General features: G+C 45.3%; 1 protein-coding gene across 1 annotated transcript in view; it reads left to right on the top strand.

The window, feature by feature from the left end:
- glra3 (glycine receptor, alpha 3) overlaps positions 1 to 24357 on the top strand; it is a 252760-nt gene that overhangs the window by 172902 nt on the left and 55501 nt on the right. The window contains exon 6 of the mRNA XM_078557604.1: positions 13150 to 13287. Coding sequence (XP_078413730.1) covers positions 13150 to 13287 — 138 coding nt within the window. The remainder of the gene's footprint in view (positions 1 to 13149; positions 13288 to 24357) is intronic.

Raw genomic sequence — 24357 nt, 5'->3', positions numbered from 1 at the left:
GCTGAGGTAATAGCGCCGGCCTGCCAATACACCAAGGTCTACACAGGTAGGATGGCGGCCGCCATGGAGACCTTGGTCCAGGACTTCACTCCTACACTGTTGTGCAGTCTCAACTCCATGGCTGATGCCATAGTTGGCCTCCAATAGTGTGCACATGAGGGGGGTGCGGGGCAGCTCGATCTCACTCCAGCTACCCCTTCTCCTCAAGGAGTCAGCCAGGGGCCCTCGGGCACCCATAGGGAGGAGGATCAGCAGATGCAGCCCCCGGGGCCATCCATCCATGTGACTCCGGGAGTGTCTGGCCCATCCGTATCCCATCTTCCTGTGACCCCAGCGCTTCCAGTACCACAGATCCAGGAGGGTGCCACTGCCACACAGCGGGACCCTGAAAGCAGGCCAGTGCCCTTCAGGTCTTGGCCTTCCAGAGGACGCCCGTCAAGGTCATCACAGACAGTGCGTAGCAATCAGCAGGCTGCCTCCACCTCCGCTCTGGATGTCCGCGGAACACCATTACGTAGCAGCAAGGTTAGAAAAGTTAAGAAGATGTAACTGTTTGCGTTACAAACAAATAAATTAAATTAACAAAATCAGGGACAAAGTAAAAGGCAGTCCCTTAAAGGGAAACTGCAAAAACAAAAGACAAAATGCAAAGGAAGCTTACAAACATTAAATCAAAATGTGATTAAGAGGGTCGATTAAACACCCCAGTCCCCGCAGTGCCCACCGAGCACGGAAGGCCTCGACAGTGCCAGCAGACACCACATAAACCCTCTCCAGGCCATGAACGTATTGGCGGAAGAGGGCCAAACAGTCGGGTCAAATGACCCCCTCGATCGCCCACTGCCTGGACCTGTTGATGGTCAACTTGGCTAGGCCCAGGAGCAGGTTCATGAGGAGGTCCTCCTCCCTCCCCGCCGCCCCCTCTGCACTGTGTGCCCATAGATCAGGAGCGTGGGACTGAAGTGCAAACAAAATAGTAAAAGGTTTTTCAAGTAACTAAAAAGGGGGTGTAGTCTACAGCAACTTACATATGCGTGTCCTACAGACTCCACAAGGCCACAAAAAATGCAGGCGCCTTGGGAGTCCGTGAACCGACACATCCGACGGTTGTATGGGACTGCTGCGTGCAACACCCTCCACCCCAGGTCCCCGAAGGAGAGGGGAAGGACACCCGTGTAGAGAGCCCTCCACTGGGGACCTCTGCCACCGGACAGCAACAAGGCACGCCAGGGCGTGTCCGGGCGGCGAGTGAGGGCAAGGAAGTGAAGGGTGTGCAGCAGTAGCCCATACAGGAAACCCCTCCGCGCTGTGCTAAAGGGCACAGAGGGCACTTCCACAAGGCATCTCAGGTTGTGGGGCTCCAGCTATTCGGAATTTGGGGCCATTGTGGAATTCCATCCGAACAGAGGTACTCTTGGGCGGAAGGCCACCACCCAACTGCACCACCTCAAACCCAAGAATGACGTCAGGGCCGACCAAAACTGCCCTAAGGTCAGGGCTGGCATTGGCCGCGAGCCAGGCGCCCACCGACGTGCGATGCACCAACTCCTGTGGAATCATCCTGTCCACTCCTCTGCCACCCAGGCCATCCCCTATCCTGGTCACCCCGGGAGCCATAGCGCTCCTCTACGCCAGCCAACGAAAGTGGCGTAGGTGTGGATCCCTGAGCACTCCTGACGGTGGAGAGCTGCGTCGCGAGGCAACCATGTTCCAGACTTTGGCCAGGTCCTGGTAAAAGATGGGCAATGCCTGCAAGGAGCCATGAACATAAGAACATAAGAAATAGGAGCAGGAGTAGGCCATTTGGCCCCTCAAGCCTGCCCCACCATTCAATAAGATCATTTTAAAAGCTCCTCTTTTGTGCCAGCTCCTCATAGCCCTCAACTCCCCGATACTTCAAAAATCTATCTACCTCCTCTTTAAGTACTTTCAGTGATCTAGCCTCCACAACTCCCTGGGGCAGATTAATTCCAGACATTCATTGCCCTCGGAGAGAAGAAATTCCTTGGCATCTGAGTTTTAAATGAGTGTCCATTTATTCAGTAACTATATCCATTAGTTCAGGATTCTCCCACTAGTAGAAACATCTTCTCAGCATCTACCCTGTCAAGCCCCCTCAGAATCTTGTACGTTTCAATAGTATTACCCTTCATTCTTCCAAACTCTAATGAATAAAGGCCTAACCTGTTTAGCTGTTCTTGACAAGCCAACTCCTTCATCCCATCAGTCAGCCTCGTGAATCTCTTTTGAACTGCCTCCAATGCCAGTATATCCTTTCTTAAATACGGGGACCAAAACTATACACAATAGTCCACGTGTGGCCTCACCAACACCCTGTACAGTTGTAACAAGACTTCCCTAATTTTGAACTCCAACCCCCTATCAATAAAGGCCAAAATTCCATTTGCCTTCTTAATTACTTGCTGCACCTGCATGCTAACTTTTTGCGTTTCATGCACAAGAACACCCAGATCCCTCTGTGCTGCACTTTTTTGGAGTCTCTCTCCATTTAACTAAAAGCCTGCCTTTTCATTCTTCCTACTAAAGTGCATGACCTCGCACTTTTTTACAGTATACCCCATCTGCCAAGTTTTTGCCCACTCACTCAACCTATCTATATCCCCTTGAAAATTCCATATGTCCTCATCACAACATGACCCCCGCCCCATCTATTTCTGTATCATCAGCAAATTTGGATATATTACACGCTGCCCCTCCCTTAAGTCATTAACATAGATAGTAAATAATTGAGGCCCCAGGACTGATCCTTGTGGCACTCCACAAGTTAAGTCTTTCCAACCTGAAAAAGACCCATTAATCCCAACTCTATGTTAACTAATTCTCAATCCATGCTAATATGTTACTCCCAAATATGTGAGCTCCTATATCGTGCAGCAACCTTTTATGTGGCACCGAATCGAATGTCTTCTGGAAATCCAAATACCCTACATCTACTGGTGATCAATGCCTCCACTGTCTCTGCAGCACTTCCTTTAAAACCCTTGGATGCAGGTCATCAGGTCCAGGCAGCTTGTCTGCCTTTATTCCCAAAACTTGGTCACTTGTGACAGAGACTGTTACAAGATCTTTCCTCCCATGACACACAATGAGACAGTGCAAGGAAAGATTCAAGCAGGCTTTTAAACAAACAAAAACCCAGTGAGAGCTACAATATAGAAGACCCTGAAACAACAAATTCAGACATTTACTCGTTGTTTAATCTGAAAGTTGGAAAGACAGAACCAATATTTGTAACAGTGAAAATAAATGGCAGACCTGTTAGAGGAAGGATGTAATAGCTCTGGAGAGAGTGCAGAGGAGGTTTACACGAATGTTGCCAGGGTTAGAAAAGTGTAGCTACGAGGAGAGATTGTATAGGTTGGGGTTATTTTCCTCGGAACAAAGAAGGCTGAGAGGTGACTTGATTGAGGTGTACAAAATTATGAGGGGAATAGATAGAGTGGACAGGATAAAATTGTTTCCCTTGGTGGAGAATTCTAGAACCAGGGGACATAGATTCAAGATAAGTGGCAGGAAGTGTAGGGGGGACATGAGGAAGAACTTTTTTACACAGAGGGTAGTGGGTGTCTGAAATTCGCTGCCCAAGTTGGTGGTAGAGGCAGAAACTCTAAACTCTTTTAAAAAGTACGTGGATCTGCACCTTAAGTGCTGTAAGCTGCAGGGCTATGGGCCGGGTGCAGGAAGGTGGGATTAGAAAGGGCACCTGGGTATCCTCAGGCTGGCATGGACAAGATGGGCCAAATGGCCTCCTTCCGTGCTGTACCTTTTCTATGGTTCCATGGTTCTATTAGGTCCTTGCCTGTCTGATATATTTGGGATATTTATAGTGTCCTCCACCATGAAGACCGATGCAAAATATTGGTTTAAATTAACTGCCATTTCCCTGTTCCCCATTATCAATTCTCCAGTTGCATCCTCCAAGGGTCCCATGCTCACTTTAGCCACTCTCTTATGTACCCCTAGAAGCTCTTGCTGTTTATTTTTATATTTCTTGCCAATTTACTTTCATAATCAATTTTCTCCCTCTTTATTAGCTTTCTAATTATCCACTAATGGTTCCTAAAAAATTCCCAATCCTCTGGCCTACCACTAGCTTTCACCGCTTTGTATGCTGTAGTTTGTGATTGGATGCTCTTCTTGACCACCTTTGTTAACCACAGGTGGTTCATCCTTCTCAACAAGTCCTTCTTTTTGACCGGGATAAATTTTTGCTGAGCGTTATGAAATATCTGCTTAAATGTCTGCCACTGCTCATTCACTGACCTTCCCCTTAGTCTATTTTCCCAGCCCACTTTAAACAACTCTTCCTTCATACCTCTGTAATTGCCCTTATTTAAGTTGAGGGCACTGGTTTGAGACCCAAGTTGCTTGCCCTCAAACTGAATTTGAAATTCTACCATGTTCTGATCGCTACCCCCTAGTGGATCCTTAACTACGATACCTCTCATTAATCCCACCTTATTACACATTACTAGATCTAAAATAGCCTGCTCCTGGGTAGGTTCTGCAACGTTTTACTCTTAAGAAACAATCCCTGGTGTACTCTACAAATTCGTCTTCCATGTTAATCTGATTTGTCCAGTCAATATGCAGATCAAAATCACCCATGACAATTGTAGCATACTCCTTACATTCCATCATTATTTCCCGATTTATACTTTGTCCTACAATGAGACAACTCTTCCAGGGCCTATAGACAATTCCCACCTGTGACTTCTCCCCCTTGCTATTCCTTATTTCCACCCAATCTGATTCCATATCATGATCTATTGCACCTATATCGCTACTCACCACTGCACTGATACCTTCCTTTATTAACAAAGCTACCCCACATCCTTTTTATTTTTGCCTATTTTCCTGGAGTGTCGAATACCCTTGAATATTAGTTCCCAGTCTTGGTTGCCCTGCAACCACGTCTCTGTAATAGCTATCAAGTTATATTCATTTATTTCTATTTGTGCCATCAACTTATCTATCTTGTTACAAATACTGCGTGCATTCAGATAAAGAACCTTAAGTTTTCACTTTTTACCATTATCACTCACTCTGGTTCTGAGTATAAGCACTCTTCTGCTTATATTTTCTGTCCCTTCCTGTCACACTTAGATTATTGTTCGCCCCTTCAGCACCCTGCACCTCTGCTTTCTTTTTGATTTTTTAAACTTCCCTTCAATTGAACCCCCACACCCACCCCCCACCCCTCCTCCCCTCCCCAAACCCACCCCCCCCCGCCCCCACCCACTAATTTGTTTGAAGTCATATCTACAACCTTACGTTATACGATTCACAAAGGTCCAGATATAGTTGCACACCTTGGTCACTGGTGGTAATCACTTGTACATAATGTTCATTATTGTCAATAAACTCCCAAGAATGTCTCCCTACCTATGGCTTCTTGTTCTGATGAGTAGTGTTCGTATCACTCAGATGTGAAATCTTTCTGCACAAGATAAAGGCAGGTGTCTCAGTCCAAGGCCTCCTCCCTGTGCTTTGTGCAGCCTTCAGACCAAATTCATGGTCCAGCCTCACACTCCCTGCACACATTACTGATGCCTAGTTCGAGATTACCCCACTAGTGGAAACATCTTCTCAACATCTTCTTGTATATTTCAATAACATTACCCCTCATTCTTCAAAAGTCTAATGAATAAAGGTCTAACCTTTTTAGCCGTTCTTGATAAGTCAACCCCTTCATCCCAGGAATCAGCCTAGTGAATCTCTTTTGAGCTGCCTCCAATGCCAGTACATCTTTTCTTAAATACAGGGACCAAAACTGTACACAGTACTCCAGGTGCAGCCTTACCAACACCCTGTACAGTTGTAACAAGACTTCCCTATTTTTAAACTCCAACCCCCTAGCAATTAGTCAAACAAGATTTCCCTTTCACAAAACCATGTGGACTCTGTTTGATTGCGTTAAGCTTTTCTAAATGTCCTGCTATTTTGTCCTTAATAATGGACTCTAGCATTTTCCTAATGACAGATGTTAGGCTGACTGGCCTAGTTGCCTCCTTTTTGTCTCCCTCTCTTCTTGAGCAGGGACATCGCATTAGCAGTTTTCCAATCTGCTGGGATCCTCCCGGAATCCAGTGAGTTCTGGAATATTTCGACGAATACATCCACTATCTCTGCAGCCAATTCCTTTAGAACCCTTGGATGCAGGTCATCAGGTCCTTGTCATGTCTGCCTTTAGTCCAATTAGTTTGACAAATACTTATACTTTGTCCCTCATGATAGTGACTGTTTCAATAACTTTCCTCCCATTAGCTCCTTGCTTATCTGACATCTTTGGGATGTTTATAGTGTCTTACACCGTGAAGACCAATACAAAATATTGGTTTAAATTATCTGCAATTTCCCTGTTTCCTGTTATCAATTCTCCAGTCACATCCTCCAAGGGTCCCATGCTCACTTTAGCCACTCTCTTTCTTTCTAGATACCCATAGAAGCTTTTGCTGTTTGTTTTTATATTTCTTTCCAATTTACTTTCATAGTCAATTTTCTCCCACTTTATTAGCTTTTTAGTCATCTGCTGCTGGTTCCTAAAAAATTCCCAATCGTCTGGCCTACCACTTGTTTTCGACACTTTGTATGCTTTAGTTTTTGATTGGATTCTCTCCTCGACCGCCTTTATTAACTATGGGTGGTTCACCCTCCTCATCAAGTCCTTTTTGACCGTGATAAATTTCTGCTGAGCGTTATGAAATATCTGCTTAAATGTCTGCCACTGCTCATCCACTGACCTTCCCCTTAGTCTATTTTCCCAGCCCACTTTAAACAACTCTTTCTTCATACCTCTGTAATTGCCCTTATTTAAGTTGAGGACGCTGGTTTGAGACTCGAGTTGCTCACCCTCAAACTGAATTTGAAATTCTACCACGTTGTAATCACTACCCCCTAGAGGATCCTTAACTACAATATCTCTTATTAATGCCACCTCATTACACATTACTAGATCTAAAATAACCCGTTCCCGGGTAGATTCTGCAACGTATTGCTCTAAGAAATAATCCCTGATGCATTCTACAAATTCGTCTTCCATGTTACCCCTGCCAATCCGATTCGTCCAGTCAATATGCAGATTAAAATCACCCATGACAATTGTAGCGCCCTTCTTATACGCCTCCATTATTTCCCGACTTATGCTTTGTCCTACAGTGAGGCAACTCTTCTATTTGTGCTGTCATCTCATCTATCTTGTTACAAATGCTGCGTGCATTCAGATAAAGAGCCTTAATCTTTGACTTTTTACTATTATCACTCATTCTGGTTCTAATTTCAACTGCACTCTTCTGCTTATATTTTCTACCCCTTCCTGTCACACTTAGATTATTGTTCACCTCTTCAGCACCCTGCACCTCTGCTCTCTTGTTTGTTTCTGATTTTTTTAAACTGCCCTTCAATTGAACCCTCCCCTACTAATTAGTTTAGAGTTATGTCTACAACCTTCATTATATTATTCACAAAGGCCCAGATGTAGCTCTTTTAAAGCCAACCAAATAATCCAAATGAGGGATAAAATAAAACAGAGCCCCTAAATTAGGTTAGCTGTAAAACCAAGGACAAAGTTTAAAGAAAACTTACAAACATCAAATCAAAATGTGATTAAGGGGGTCGATAAAGGAAAGGCCCAGATGTAACTGAAAGGCCTGGATAGAGTGGACGTGGGGAAGATGTTTCCATTAGTAGGAGAGACTAGGCCCCGAGGGCACAGCCTCAGAATAAAGGGAAGAGCTTTTAGAACAATGATGAGGAGAAACTTCTTTAGCCAGAGAGTGGTGAATCTATGGAATTCATTGCCACAGAAGGCTGTGGAGGCCAGGTCATTGAGTGTATTTAAGACTGAGATAGATAGGTTCTTGATTGGTAAGGGGATCAAAGGTTACGGGGAGAAGGCGGGAGAATGGTGTTGAGAAACTTATCAGCCACGATTGAATGGCGGAGCAGACTCGATGGGCCGAATGGCCTAATTTCTGCTCCTATGTCTTATGGTCTTATGGTAACTCTTTCAGAGCCAAACAATTAAACTAAATTAACAAAATAAGGGATAAAATAAACACAGCCCCTAAGTCAGGTCAGCTGTAAAACCAAGGACAAAGATTGAAGGAAACTTACATTTTAAAATGTGATTAAAAGGCCCAGTTGGAGTTGCACACCTTGGGCATGGTTGCTGATCACTTGTACATGATGTTCATTATTGTCAATAAACTCCCAAAAATGTCTCTCTGCCTATGGCTTCTTGTTCTGATGAGCAGTGTTCGTGTCACTCAGATGTGAAATCTTTCTGCACAAGATGTCTCAGGTGTCGCAGGTGTCTCAGTCCAGGGCCTCTTCCCTGTGTTTTGTGCAGCATTCAGACCAAATCCATGGTCCGGCCTCACACTCCCTGGACACATTACTAATGCCTGCACCTCGACGGTGCTTGTCATTGCTGCCAGAATGTCATGGGCAGGCATCACAGAGTTCCATCATTCTCTCTGTGTGCTCTCAGCACCTTTGAGGTGCGACAGGCCCCCATCTCTTCAGCATCTGTGGCCAGTGATGCTGCGCTCCTGAAGGGCTCAGGTGCTGAAGGCGGACAAAGGATCAGATGCATTTAGAGTTTCATGGCTGCGTCTCTTTGATGTGACTGTGATCACAGAGCACAAGTGAGCTGCTCTCAGACAGACAGGAGTCACACATTCTCAGAGGCTATATGAAGGTTTATGGAGTGTCCTCACTGCATGTTGTCATCATCCTCCTACAATCGAGCATCTGTTAGGACCTCCACTGCGTATCCATGACAGGAGAATTATCACAGGGGTATTTGCGCTGCCATAAGCCAGACTGCAGTCAAACATTCATAGATGCAATGTGAGGATCTTATGGTGTCTCCTCACTGCATGTCATCATCAATCTCCACAAATCTAGCAGCTATGAGGGCTGCCCGAGCGCTCCTGCCTCGTCTGGCCAGTGCGAGGGCCTCATCCCCGTCATCATCACCTTCGAGGACCTCCTCACCCTCATCATCGTCGATGTCCTCCTCATCAGAGGAGCCTTCAGCTCCTGCCTCACCTCCTCAGCCAGTTCTTCTCCCCGCTGCAGCACCAGGTTGTAAAGGGCGCAGCAGGCGATGACAGTGTATGACACCCTCTGCGGACTATATTACAGGGCTCCACCAGACTGCTCCAGGTACCAGAACCTCATTTTCAGCATCCCGATGGTTTGCTCCACCAAGTTGCGGGTTGCCACATGAGCCTCGTTATAGCTTCGCTCCGCTGCAGTCTGAGGCCACCGCACAAGTGTCAATAGCCACGGCCTCTGTGGCTACCCTTCTCCCCGAGGACCCATCCCTGCAGCCTCTGTGGTCCCTGGAAGATGTCAGAAATCTGTGACCAACTGAGAATGTAGGAGTCTTGCACACTCCTTGGAAACCGTGCAGAGACCTGCAGGCTGTGTTTGTGGTGGTCACACACCAGCTGCACATTCAGCGAATGGAATCCCTTGCGGTTGATGAAATTGACCACTTGTTGCCATGGAGATCTGAGTGCCATGTGACTGCAGTTGATCTCACCCTGCACCTGTGGGAAACTCGAGATCTGGGCAAATCCCAGCTCTCCTGTATCCTGGCTCTTCTGGTCCTGGGCAAAATGCACAAAGTTGTGTGCCTTCATGAAGATGGCATCCATGTCTTCATGGATGCATTTGTAGATGGAGGCTTGTGAGATCCCACAGAGGTCACCTGTGGAGCCCTGAAAGGAGCCACTGGCATAAAAATTGAGCGCCGCTGTCACTTTCACGGCCACTGGCAGTGGATACCCTTCATGTCCATGTGGCACCAAATCCTGCAGTAGCTGGCAGGTGTGACCGACCCGTTCCCTAGACATCAACATTCACTCCCTCCACCACCGACCCACAGTAGCAGCAGTGTGTACCATCTACAGGATGCACTGCAGGAATTCACCAAGGTTCCTTAGACAGTACCTTCCAAACCCACGACCACTACCATCTAGAAGGACAAGGGCAGCAGATATGTGGGAACACCACCACCTGGAAGATCCCCCCCCCCCCCCCTCAATTCACTCACCATCATGATTTGGAAATATATCGCCGTTCCTTCACTGTCGCTGGGTCAAAATCCTGGAACTCCCTTCCTAACAGCACTGTGGGTGTACCTGCACCACATGGACTGCAATGGTTCAAGAAGGCAGCTCACCACCACCTTCTTGCGGGCAACTAGGGATGGGCAGTAAATATTGGCCCAGCCAGCCCGTGAATAAAAAAAAATTCAGATATTATTGCGTTTATCTCATAGAGGCTCAGGCCTAATACTTCAAATCACACCTCATCCTTTGTGATTTCTTTCACTGAACTCTTTAGTCATTAAAGCTCATTTTATAGCTCAGACACTTTGTTCACAGATTGAAAAGCCTCCCACGCTCCACTCGTTTTGAAATTGTTGTGAAGAATTGATGTAATGGCTCAGCTACCTCCTAGAACTGAATGATTAGGAAGCCTTTTTTCATTCTTCAGGCAATCAGCTTGTTCTTTATTTTTCTTCTACCTATGGATACAACTAAGATCCTATTTCTCAATTGCATTACATTCCCTTGCATCCATTTCTAAGAGCCCCCATTGCCTTTTCTATATTGGCTTTGCTTTCAGGACTTCAGCATATAAATGTTGTAAAGAATCCTACTCTTGTAAATCTGTATTTTCTGTATTTTGTAAATCAATATTGATGGAATAAAGCTGCATGTAGTTCAGTAGCTTCGTAAATAACTCTATGATTTGATTAAAAATCAAATTGTCTAAACAAATTTCATGAAATTTTTAAATCTGCTTTGAGACTATACCTTGGTTTATTGAGGATTCCTGGTATTTTCCAAAACACCGTTGTTTTATAACTTCCATACTTTTTTTCACTTCACCAGTCAACCATTTGAGTATTGGCCTATTATCTGAAGTTGTTTAAAGTAAAATTTCAGACTTCATCGGACAAATAAAACTTTTTTTCTAAAACAAAAACAAAAATACCTGGAAAAACTCAGCAGGTCTGACAGCATTTGCGGAGAGGAGCACAGTTAACATTTCGAGTCCGTATGACTCTTCAACAGAACTAAGAAAAAATAGAAAAATACTTTTTTTATTGTAGAAAACTTTTTTTCTACATTGCTTCCTCACTAAATATCCTGGTTGTGTTCTTTAAAAATGCGTCTTTCAGCAAAACAGCGTTAAATGAATCAGATGTTCTCATAAGAATGAATATATAAACTGGAGTTAGGTTCCACAGTGAGTCTCTCCCCTGAGCCTTGGCAATTCTCTCATCCTCTGATCCCCAGCAATTCTCTCCTCAATCTCCAGTGATTTCCTCCCTGATCCCCTGTGATTCCATCCTCAATCTCCAGTGATTTTCGCTCTGATCTCCAGTGAAACTCTCCCTGATCCTCAGTGATTCTCTCCCTAATCCTCAGAGATTCTCTCCGTTATCACCAGCGATTCTCTCCCTGATCTCCAGCGATTGAAAGAGTTGAAAAATAAGGAAAACATGTCCCCTCATCCGTCACATGAGCAGGAACATGTTAAAAATGTGTTTTAGACGTTTTTTTTAAATCAGTGGTCAGAACCTCATCCCGTTTGTGGTTGAGGTTTCGCAAAAAATAATAAGGCCCACTTGGCCTATTCGCCCACCCGCCAACCGAAAGGTTGGACGGGCAGCGAAAAATTTGATTTCATTAATTGATTAAAGGCCTTAACAGGCCTCTTAATTGTCGGCGGGCACGTTGCCACCTCTCGCATGCGCCCGCCAAGCGAAATATCGCGAGAGTGCGCGATGACATCGGGCGAGCGCCCGCCTGATGAGGGAAAGCTCCTGCCCCATGACTGTGCCATTGTTCACATTCCTGCTCAGGTGGGAAAGGGAGAATATTGAAAACAAGACCGATTGGTTGTCCCATCATTAGCTGCACAAACCCTTAGCACTGGCACCATTTCTCTCTTCCATTAGTGTAAAATGCCTCTTGAATTTTTCAGAAGTGTTGGTGGGAAACACAAACCTGCTGGCTCCGACTGCCCCACAGTCATTTCGAGCCCGAATGAGCGTTAAGGGTCTGCAGGCAGGACCTCCACCCCTCACTCGGGAGGAAGTTCCACCTCAGAGAGCTGCTGGTCAATCTGATTGGCCGGCAGCTCTCCAGTCCCTGCAGCAAGAGCTGCAGTGGACTGCTGAGGAAATGCAGGAGGACGCCTGAGACTAAGTCCGGGCCCTGAAGGGCCTTATAATTTTAAGGGGTCCTGGGGTAGGGAGGGTAGGGAAATTCTGGGCGGGGGGTGGTGAAGGTGAAGGAGACAATCGAGGTCTCGGGAGAGAGGCTGGGGGTGTGGCGGGGGGGAAGGGGGGGTGGTGGGGGGGGGGGCGCGGCGGGAGGGTGGAAGTCCGGAGGCCACTGAACCTTAATGAACCCAGCTTCAGAAGGGTCCTTCTGATGGAGGTGCCCCACACCCCGACCTCCCCCTACACAACTTCAATCCTCCCGCCAGCCTAAAGGCTGAGGTTCAGCGGGAAAGGCCCTTAAAGTGGCCAATTATTGATCACTGAAGGGCCTTAATTAGGGCAAGGGCGGGATTCCCATCCTATGCCTCGCCCAGCCCAGTGTAAAACCGTTGTGTGGTCAGGGTAGGCGGGAACCCAGAGAGAATTCTGCCCAACAATTTCCCGCTTCCCCCACCCCTGCCTAAAAACCTGTCGGTGGAGGAGTGTAAAATCCTGGCCTAAGTTCCTTTCAGTTGTTCAATGACTCTTTTTGCTTGTTTTCCACAGGTTCCCATATCTTTCCATTTTCCCAGACATGTTCTTCCATTTCCTACCTGCCTCCTGTGCTCTCCCGTTTCTGGTTCAATTGTCCTTTCTCAATGTCTTCCACTAGCATCAAACTCCCACTTACCTGTGAGGTAGAGTCAGGTTTGCCAGCTAACGCATGACTGCAATTGGAATTATGTTATTTTTAGAAGATAGTACGTCTTAGTATAAACACAGGCTAGGGACCAACTTATTGTCTATCTGTGTTTCTTATACACTCACAAGAAAGTAAGTTTAACAACTGCGGATTATTGCTATCACAGAAATTTACTCTCGCTTTCTTTCTTCAGTTGGCTACACAATGAATGACCTGATCTTTGAATGGGATGAAAATAAACCAGTGCAAACTGCAGATGGACTAACCTTACCACAGTTTCTCCTTAAAGAAGAGAAAGACTTACGTTACTGTACAAAACATTACAATACAGGTACGGCTTTACCTTCACCTAGTAAAAGGAAAATGTCGAATTTAAACGCACTGTCGAATTTAAACGTGTGCTGCAAACCATCAACTTGCATTAGAAATATGCAAAGCTTCACGATTCATCCTTTGGGAAGTGGTCTTGAGTTTTTTTTAAAAATCCAGATCTCAGTCAGGATGTGTCATTAGCTACAGCAACAAAACTGCCCCTAATATAGCCCCCAACTTGGAACTAAAATGGCAGCTTGGCTCAACTGGCTGCACTCTGGCACTCACAAGCTTGTGAGCTCAGACCCTATCTCAGGACCTCAGGAAGTACACAAATGTTGCTGGCCTGTCGATGGGATGTCATAAGTCCCATTGACATGATAGAAAATCAGCAAGGAGTTCTCCTCATCTCCTGGCCAACATTCCTCCCTCAGCTGGTCATTAATCTCCATACAGGGAACTATTGGAAAAGATTAAGGCATTTGGAATTAGAAAGGGGGTAGTGAATTAGAATAAAACTAATTACATTGGGCGAAATGGAGTCAGAGTTAAATTGGTTAGTTTATGAAGACAGGTAGCGCAGGCTAGGATTGTACTCCCTTAAGTATGGGAGATGTGAGGTGATCCAATTGAGGTGTTTAAGACGAATGAAGGATTTGTTAGGATTTGATAGAGAGAGACTATGTCCTCTGGTGGGGTCGTCCAGGACAAGAGGCCATAACTTTAAAATTAGAGGTAGGCCATTCATGAGGTGATATCAAGAAGCACTTCTTTACAGAAAGGTTAGTGGAAATCTGAAACTCTTCACCCCATTCATCACAACCCCACTTAAAATAATAGTTGTTGCTGGGGGTCAGTTGAAAATTTCAAAGCTGAGATTGATAGGTTTTTGTTAAGCAAGGATATTAAGGAAGTGTGAACATAAGTAGGTAAACGGAGTTGAGATGCAGATTAGCCATGACCTAATAGAATGGCTTAAAGGGCTGAATGGTGTACTCCTGTCCTAAAGTTCCTCAACAGAGGGTAGGAATCAAAGGGATGTTTATCAGCCTGTTTCGAAATGGCGAGTGATGTTCTGCAGGGTTGAGTTTTGGGGTCGCTTTTGTTTACCCTGTCCATCAACGATTAGGATCGAGGCCTTGAGAAAGTTGCTGTTCGCAGATAAAGAGAAACACTTGTCCTGCAGGCTGAAACAGCGAGAGAACATCGAGCATTTTTCTGCAGCCGCATGTGGTTTTAAATCAAGATTTCTTTCAGCCTAGATGCACCAGTTTTAAATTATTAAACGTGCAGCCCACAGAACCGCCAGTGAGTTTAAATTCCCTCACCAGAATTTCAACTGTGCATCATTATTGGTGGTAGAGGCAGCAATATCCTTGTATAGTGGAACCTTTTCAATAATGTATGAGGTTCTTAACTAATAAATCCAGCATTTGACACCTCATTCCAACCACAAATATAGCAAACCTCAGTAGAATCCCACTATCCTTTGTGGACTGTCCAAACAGCTCGTTAAAATATGCACTGTCTCCATCTGCAGCACTGGCATCATTCATTCTGAGGTATATATATTTCTCAGTTGACCTGTATAAGCTAATGTTGTGGCTTACTTTAGATAATTAAAGTCACAATCAATAGATAAATGCATCTTCTCTCCTTCCAATTTTCTCACCTTCCCCTCCACTGTGAGGCTGGCTCATGCGATCTTACAGGTTCAGCACCGTCGTTCAGTCATAAAAACAAAAGGTGCCGGAGAAACTCGGCAGGTCTGGCAGCATCTGTGGAGAGAGAAACGGCGGGAATTTCCCCTTCACGCCAGCGGCAGGGTTCGTGGTGGGCGGGGGCAGAGAATATGAGGAGAGGAAAAGAATTCCGGTTTCCCAACCGTGAGCGGGCCGCCATTCCCGCTGAAAGTCGCCGGGAAGCAGATTAGCCTATCATCAATTGTATTCAAATCGGCAGCAGGCCGAAATGTTCCTCCCACCCCCCCGGCATACCCTCCGCCCCGCCAGCGGCAATTCACGCCGGTCCAATTCACGACCGGATTCAACGTGGTGCTCACATGGTGAGACAACACTTACCTGAAAAGCTGCAGCCTGGATCACCGGAGGACCACATGGAGGTGTGGTGTGCGATGGCCGGGTTGGGGGGTTGGGGTGGGGGTGGGTGCTGGAAGACAAATGTTGGGGGGGTGGTCAGAAGACAAAGGTGGGGTTCCAGAAGTTAAAGGCGGGGAGTGGGGGGGTCGAAACCAGGGAGCCTTGAAGGAGGAGAGAAACCAGACCTTGAAGGGGGAGAGAAACCAGACCTTGAAGGGGTTGTGGTAACCAAGGAGCCTTGAAGGTGGGGTACGGGGAGGGGGAATGTTCAGGGGGAAGGGTCTGTGCTGCCAATTCCAGTATCTTGGGGGGAAACTGAGGGTACTAGTGGTGGAAGGGCACTGTAACTGTTAGAGGGGGTGGTGGGATGTGGTAGGGTTGGAGGGTTGGGGTCAGAGCGTGGCAGGAGTAGGTCTCATCTGGGTCATTCGAGGGGACAAGAAGTTTAACACGGATCTTGGGAGTGGGCAGGATCAGAATGGGCATGGGGACTGTGAAAGGCTCATTGGGGAGGAATGGCATTTGAAGGTTGACGGTGATGGGCTCCAGCGCAATGGGATGGTAAAGGTAACACTGGTGGGGTTGATGGTGCTGGGGAGGGGAGGGCTTGGGTTACAGGAGGAGGCTAGAAGATGTTGAAGAAAGTTTGGAATGTGACATGCACCAACCTAATGTGTAGGTAGATCAGGGTGTCCTCGATGTCCAACAGAAAAGATGCCAAGTGGGAGGAGGGTCATCAGGTGGGCGGAGCTGAAGGCCAGTTCAACTGGACAGCTGAAGGAGAACTCTAATAATATATCCCGACAAGGCAAAGGTCTCTCTATGGCTCCAAAGAGCAGTGGAGTGAAGGGGAACAGTGTGAGTTGGAGGGTTCTCGCACATGGCTCACAAGAACCTTGGCAAAGAGTGATGCCTCCATGCGCAGGCATGATTCAGGGGGACATAGACCCAGCTTGGGCACCCCCTTCATCCCCACCACTGGAAGTGGGGAGGGGTGGGGTGTGCACAGGCAATAACACAAACAACAGCAAGAAAAGCCCAGAGGACCTCTGTGAAGTGCAATGATTAATATAGTTACAAAGGTGCAAAGAACATTTACAATGGGTGTACACCCATGCTACCAATGTGAACTTAATACTTCTCAATTCTTCTTACCCTATCACTATGTTTATGTGCTTCCCCAACATCTGCACCAGTGGTGGAGGCAGCTTGCTGACACTATGCCCACTTGCCTCTGGTGACTTTGGCAGGTGTCCACTGGAGGCATGAGGCCTGGAGAGCCCCAGCCTTCTTTGGGTCTCTTGCTCTGGGGCAGGTGCATCCTGATCTCAGAGGCTGGTGCTGAGGGGGTCACAGGCAGAGGTGATTTGGAATGGATGGACATCCTTGGAGAGTCCTGGGTGGAAGCCAGGAGTATTCGCTTGACACCTCTCCTCGCTTTGTGCACCGGAGGGGCCCTCCCTGATCCTTGAAGACAAGCAGCATCTGGATGGAAGTAGAGGTGCCCCATGCCCCTCTTGCATAGCCACTGCAAAAGCTCACCCATGGCTATAGCGGTGGAGTGCAGATCTGAGCCCATCTCCGGCAGAAACTGAGTGTTCTGCTGGACCAGGTCTAAAGTGCTGGAGCACTGGAGAAAGAGGATGTCCCAGAGGGTTCAAGGACAGAATCAATTTGGCTCGGGCTAAGGAACAAAAAGGGTGAAATTACATTGCTCGGTGTAGTCTGTAGACCACCAAATAGTGAGAAGGACGTAGAAGAACAAATCCACAGGGCAATTACAGAGAGATGCAGGCATTATAGAGAAGTTATAATGGGGAACTTAAATTACCTGAATGTAGACTGGGATAGTGGTAGTGTAAAGGGTGGAGAGGGGCAAAAGTTCCTAGCTTGTGGTCAGGAAAATTTTCTACAGAAGTGTGTGTCCAATCCAACAACAAAAGCTGCAGTGTTGGACCTGGTTCTTGGAAATGAGGTGGGCCAAGCAGATTAAGTGTCAGTGAGGGAACATTTAGGAGACAGTGATCATTGTATTGTATGTTTTAGGATGATGATAGAAAAGGTTGATAGGCAATGCAGAGTAAGGATAATTAATAGGACAAGAGCTGACTACAATGGGGCAAGAACGGAGCAGGGCCAGATAGGCTGGAAAATCTGTAGCTGAACAATGGGCTACATTCAGATAAGAATTAGTTCAGGCACAGTCAAGGTATATTCCATTGAAAGGGAAAGATAGGGCAAACAAATCCAGAGTTCTCGGGATGGAAAAGGAGATTGAAATTAAAATAAAGAAGAAAAAGTGCGCTTATGACCGATACCAGGTAGAAAATAAAATTGAGAACCAAGAGGAATACAGAAGGTTCAGAGATCATAAGAACATAAGAACATTGAGCAGGAGTAGGCAACTCAGCCCCTCGAGCCTGCCCCACTATTCAATACGATCATGGCTGATCTCATTTCGGCCTCAATTCCAATTTTCCGCCCTCTCCCCATAACCTTTCAACCCGTTACTTACTAAAAATCTGTCTATCTCCTCCTTAAATTTATTCAGCATCCCGGCATGCACTGCACTCTGAGGTACTGAATTCCACAGATTCAGGACCCTTCGAGAAAAGTAATTCCTCCTCATCTCAGATTTAAATCTACCACCCCTTAGCCTAAAACTATAGCCTCTCGTTCGAGAATGCCCCACAAGGGGAAACATCCGCTCCACTTCTACTTTGTCTATCCCCTTTAGCATCTTATATACCTCAATTAGATCTCCTCTCTCATCCTTCTAAACTCTAGCGAGCATAGGCCTAAACTGCTCAACCTCTCCTCATAAGACAAGCCCCGCATCTCTAGAATCAATCTAGTGAACCTCCTCTGAACCGCCTCCAGTGCAACTACATCCTTCCTCAAGTAAAGGGACCAAAACTGTGCACAGTACTCCAGGTGCGGTCTCACCAATGCCTTGTATAGTTGCAACAACACTTCCCTATTTTTTTACTCTATTCCTTTAGCAATAAATGCCAAAATTCCATTTGCCTTCCTTATTACCTGCTGTACCTGCATACTAGCTTTCAGCGATTCATGCACGAAGACACCCAGATCCCTCTGCACTGAAGCACTCTGAAGTTTTTCTCCATTTAAATAATAAGTCGCCTTTTTATTCTTCTGATCAAAATGGATAACCTCACAGAGCCGAGGTGATAAAACATATTAGAGAAGCGAAGAGGCATTTTGAGCAAAGACTGGCAGCCAACATAAAGGAGAATCCCAAAGTCTTCTTTAGGCATATAAATAGTAAAAGGGTAGTAAAAGGAGGAGTAGGGCTGATCAGGAACCTAAAAGGGAATTTACACATGGATGAAGGGGCCCTGGCTGAGGTATTAAATGAATACTTTGCATCCGTCTTTACCAAGGAGGTAGATGCTACCCAGGTCATGGTGACAGACAAGGAGACTCTGTCACTAGAAGGGTTCAAAATTGATAAAGAGGGAGTGTTGAATAGACTGTCATTGCTTAAAGTTGACAAGGCACTGGGGCCAGATGAGATGCACCCAAGGATATTGAAGGAAGGGAGAATAGAAATTGCAGGGCACTGGCCATAATCTTTCAATTTTCCCTAGACTCAGGGGTGGTGCCAGAGGACTGGAGAATTGCAAACATTACGTCCTTGTTCAAAAAAGGTTGTAAGGATAAGCCCAGCAATTACAGCCAGTTTAACTTCAGTGGTGGGCAAGATTCTAGAAACAAGTGTTTGGGATAGATTAGTAGTCACATGGAAAAATATGGGTTGATAAGGAAGAGCCAACATGGATTTCTAAAGGGGAAATCATGTTTAATTAACTTGCTTGAGTTTTTTGAAGAAGTAACAGATAAGGTCGATGAGGGTAATGCTGCTGATGTGATGAAATGGACTGTGACACAGTGCCACACAACTGACTTGTGAGAAAAGTTATTGCTCATGGAATAAAAGGGACAGTAGCAACGTGAATACACAATTGGCTGAAAAATAGGAAGAAGAGAGTAATGATCAATGAATATTTTTCAGGCTGGAGGAAGGTTTGTAGTGGAGTTCCCCAGGGGTCAGTATTAGGACCCTTGCTTTTCCTGATATACATTAATATTCTAGATCTTGGTGTACAGGGGACAATTTCAAAGTTTGCAGATGATACAAAGCTTGGGAGTGTTGTGAACTGTGAGGAGGATGGTGTAGAACTTCAAAAGGACATAGACAAGTTGGTGGAGTGGGCAGATAGATGGCAGATGAAGTTCAATTCAGAGAAGTGTGAGGTGATGCATTTTGGTAGGAAGAACATGGACAGACAATATAAAATAAGGGATGAAATTTTGAAGGGGGTGCAGAAGCAGAAAGACTTGGGTGTATATGTACCATAGATCATTGAAGGTGGTAGGATGGGTGGAGAGAGCAGTTAATAAAGCATATAGTATCCTGGGCTTTATTAATAGGGACAGAGAGTACAAGAGTAGGGAGGTTATGCTGAATTTATATAAGACACTCATTAGATCTCAGCTGGAGTATTGTGTACAATTCTAGGCACCACATTATAGGAAGGATGTGAACACGTTGGAGAGAGTGCAGGAGAGGTTTGCAAGAATGGTTCCAGGGATGAGAAACTTTTCAGTTATGAGGATAGATTAGAGAGGTTGGGACTGTTCTCCTTGGAGAGAAGAAGGCTGAGAGGAGATTTGATAGAGATGTTCAAAATCATGAGAGGGCTGGATAGAGTAGATAGGGAGAAGCTGTTCTACTCATAAAATGATCAAGGATGAGAAAGCACAGATTTAAAGTGACTTGCAAAAGAAGCAAGCGTGATGGGAGAAAAAGCTTTTCCACACAAGTGGTTCAGGTCTGGAATGTGCTGCCTGTAAGTGTGGCGGAGGCAGGTTCAATTGAAACACACAAGAGGACATTAGATGATTAATTGAATAGAAACAAGTGCATGAGTATGGGGGAAAGGCACAATGTTATGACCCAGCAGTTGGTAAAGCTGAGTTATTTAAAAATCCCTGAGGGAAACTTTAAACAACTGTCATAACCTATATTTTAAGTGGTATGTTTGAGATGCAGCACTAAATTCAGGAATCAGACCACCAGTTTTTGAGAGGTTTTTATATTAAACTAAATGAAACATTTTATTAAGAGTCTTCACTGAACCATGGGGCCAGTGCTTGCTGCTTCCTGGAAGCCATCTCGAGGTCCTGGACTCCTGGTGTGATGTATCACTGGTCGTCTGGCTGCCTTTTAAATATAGTGCCTGGACTTGATGGTGGAATGTGCGGCTTCCTGCCTGCCCCGTCCCATGATTCCATGTAATCCTCCTGGCTGCATAACAATTCACTAGGTGGGCAGTGCACGATTCGATGTACTCACCCTCCCCATTCTCCAGCGGGAATCACTCCGACTTCCTGCTCCAGCCACCGGACTTAGACCCGGAGCAGAAAATCCTGGCCCACATTTCGAGTCCAATGTGACTTCTTTGGAACTGAAGAGAGGCAGAAATATGATGGTTTTTATGCTGTTTATAAAGTGGGGGGAAGGTCAGGCAAAGCAAAAACAGAAGGTCAGGGATAGTTAGAGAGCGGGAGAGATTAAATTACAGAGATATCATGGAACAAAAGGCAAAGAGAGTGGGAATGGTAAAGGAACAAAGCATTGGTTTGTTCCTTCTGAATAAGAGTCATACAGACTCGAAACATTAACCCTGTTTCTCTCTCCTACGGATACTGCCAGACCTGCTGAGTTTTTCCAGCATTTTCTGATTTTATTTCAGATCTCCAGCATCTGCAGTATTTTGATTTTATTGCCATAGTATAGTGGTTACATTACAAGAATAGTAATCCAGAGGCCTAGGGTAACAATGCTGATGAATTTGAGTTTTAATTCCAACCATGGCAATTGGAATTCCATTCAATAAAACTGTTGACAGTAAAAGTAACCATGTTTGAATGGAGTTATCGAGGGTATCTGTCTAAAGCCTTTCCAATAATGCTTGTGTCGCTTAGGATGAAGGTAAATATTATATGGTTGACCATTAAACACCATAGGACAGGATTTTGCCCTTTGGGTCAAGACCCCAACGTCAAGGTCACAACCCCCACACTGTGGGGGAAACAGTCACCCAACAGTGATTTTCCCCAAAGTGGGCAGTTAAGGACGGTGGGCAGGGAGGGCCAATAGGAGGCCCTCCAGCACTGAAAACACAGCAGGCTGTCTTTTCGGATAAATAAAGAGGCCATCTCAAAATGAAGACCCTCCCTCTAACTTCTCTCCCATGTTTTAAACTTTAAAATTAAAAGAAAAACGCCATTATCAGCTAAGCCACCTGGAGGGGAAGCTCCTCCACTGGGTGGCCTGTGGCTGCAGCTGGAGCCCGGCATGTGGGGAGGGCCTTAAAGCCTGCCTGGAGTGCTGGACCTCCATCTGCTGCCCGGAGGCCGCCTCCGGGTCGCGTGTGTTTCTCGCATCTCACTGTTGTGCCAGTCAAGGATGAGGTTAACTGCCATTACCACGATGGCTTAACCTGATTAAAGCATAGGCTTCAGCTGAGCAGGAGTTAATAGCCCGGAGTCATCTTTCCCATTAAATATTAAATCTGCCCGTCTCTAATTGCCCTTGAACTGGCCATATCAGGGGGCAGTTAAGAGTCAACCACATTGTATGGGTCTGGAATCACATGTAAGCCAGGCCAGGTAAGGACTGCAGGTTTCCTTCCCCAAAGGACACTAGTGAACTAGATAGGTTTTAACAATAATTGATGATTGTTGTCATGGTCACCATCACTGAGACTGTTAACATGCACTATACTTGTTTATTTTTGGCCAATTTTGTAAGAAAAATTATCATTCTTTTCTTAAATATACTAATACTCAAAAATTACACATAGTTACACAGGTACCAGTTCAAAGGAAATTGGCCGCTGTGCACTATAATCTGCAGAAAAGCAATAAATAGTGTTTGAAATACCATGCATGCTAAGACTTGTAGCATAAAGGAGTATGTTATATTAAGTCCAATAAAGGTTTAACTGTCATAATCTGTGATGTCATAGAAGGGAATAATGTACTCATGTGATATGAGACTCTGGGACACACTTCAGTGTAAGGAAAAGGAAAGCCATCATAGTCAAAAGTTTGTAAGAGTGTTCTACATAATATATAAGTATGTTAAAATAAATATTACAGTCTTTATAGCTAGCAGTCTTCGGGAGTCACTGAAACAACTCCAGACCAAAAACACAATAATAAATGGTGGCAAGCGGTAAAAAGATGGTGACAGAAAACTCTCTACCTCTCCCGGAGAGTATCAAGAAAGTTGCAGGCCTAAATGAAGCGTGGCCAAAGTGGTACAAGAGTTTCGCTCGATTTCACACTGCATCGGGTCTCGCAGTGAAGCCAAACTGTGAGCAGGTCAGCACACTTTTGTATGCATTGGGCAACAGTGCAGATGACATTTTAGTTACCTTGGGATTGATGAGGGTAATGCCACATATACTGAAGTTATTGATGCAAAGGAGACCGATTTCAATCTCAGCAAGAACAGCATGGTGGAAAGCACAAAGTTCAATAAATGTACCCAGAGACTTGGGCAAAGCATCAATGTATTTATTATTGATTTGTACCAATTAACAGAAGACTGCAAGTGTTATAATCTAAAAGATGAGTTAATTCACTGCAGAATAGTTATTAGAGTAATGGTTGATGCATTATCAGATAATTTGCAGTCCCGAGAAGACTTGACCCTGGCAAATTCAATTCAATGAATTCAATGCAGGCAAGCTGAGATCAGGAGGCAGAACCATTCAGTAGCCAGAGGAGGGAGAGAGACAGCCCGAATCTTAAAGTAACAGATACAGTTGCATTCGTCAGACATAAAAACAGGGAAAATAGAGAGAAGGAGACGCATACGGCATGAAAAGCAATTAATAATGCCGGAAGCTCAGACTAGCTGTTGCTGGCATGGAAGAGAAAGCCACTGGTGCGGGGATTGTCCTGTCAAAGATGCACAATGCCATTGGTGCAACAAGATGGTGCATTTGCAGGCAGTATGTCACAGTAGAAAATACAGGCAGAACACTCCAGAATAACAGAGTCCATGAAGTTGAAGACTCACAAGACATTGAGATACCCCTCTTAAGAGAGATTAAAGAAGTAACTGGAAACTATTGGAGTGCAGATCTCCTGGTGGAAGGTCACAGGATACACTTTAAATTAGATACTGGGGCAGCAATTTTAGTCTTTTCAGATGCTGAACCATGTTTAACAAGAGAGTTCTTCGACCATCCTACAAGAAGCTATATGGACCAGGAGGAACTGAGCTGATAGTGCTGAGAGATTAAACAGCTACTTTACAGCACAGGGCGAAAGTAATTACTGCAGTACTGCACAGAATTTAAGATCAGAGATTTTCACTTTTAAGTAGAAAGGCATGTATGGAATTGAATCTAATCCACAGAATAGAAGAAATAAAGAATGGTGAAGGTCAATCAGGAGACTTCAGAGCAACATCCCTGAAGCTATTTACAGGATCGGAAGAGGTAAAAACAGCATATTGTATCACACTAAGTCCCAAAGCGAAACCAATTTGCTTATATACACCCTTTACTTCCAAAGGTAAAGAAAGATATCGAATCAATAGTAAGACAGGGAGTCATATCACCCGTAAAAAAAAGCCAATGAGTTGGTGCTCAGGGATGGGACTGATTCCAAAGCCAAACAGTTCCACAAGAATATGTGTTGACCTCACACCACTCAATAAAGTTGTGAAAAGCGAAGCCAAATGAGATCCAATACCCATCTTTGGTTTAAATTAAAGTCGCATCTCAGAAGGCAGGCCCTGGGACTTCTGCGCATACATCAACCAGGATATGACCGCATATGCGCAGTTCATTGATTTTACCGTTTTTAGGGCAGGAACCAGCCCTGCGCACATACACAGAAGGACAAGCAGGTCAGGTGAGTTGAAATGGAGCACCATTGGAAGG

The sequence above is a fragment of the Cetorhinus maximus genome, chromosome 2, assembly GCF_964194155.1.
Source record: "Cetorhinus maximus chromosome 2, sCetMax3.hap1.1, whole genome shotgun sequence".
Classification (NCBI taxonomy): Eukaryota; Metazoa; Chordata; class Chondrichthyes; order Lamniformes; family Cetorhinidae; genus Cetorhinus; species Cetorhinus maximus.
This window is presented reverse-complemented; position numbering and strand designations above follow the sequence as displayed.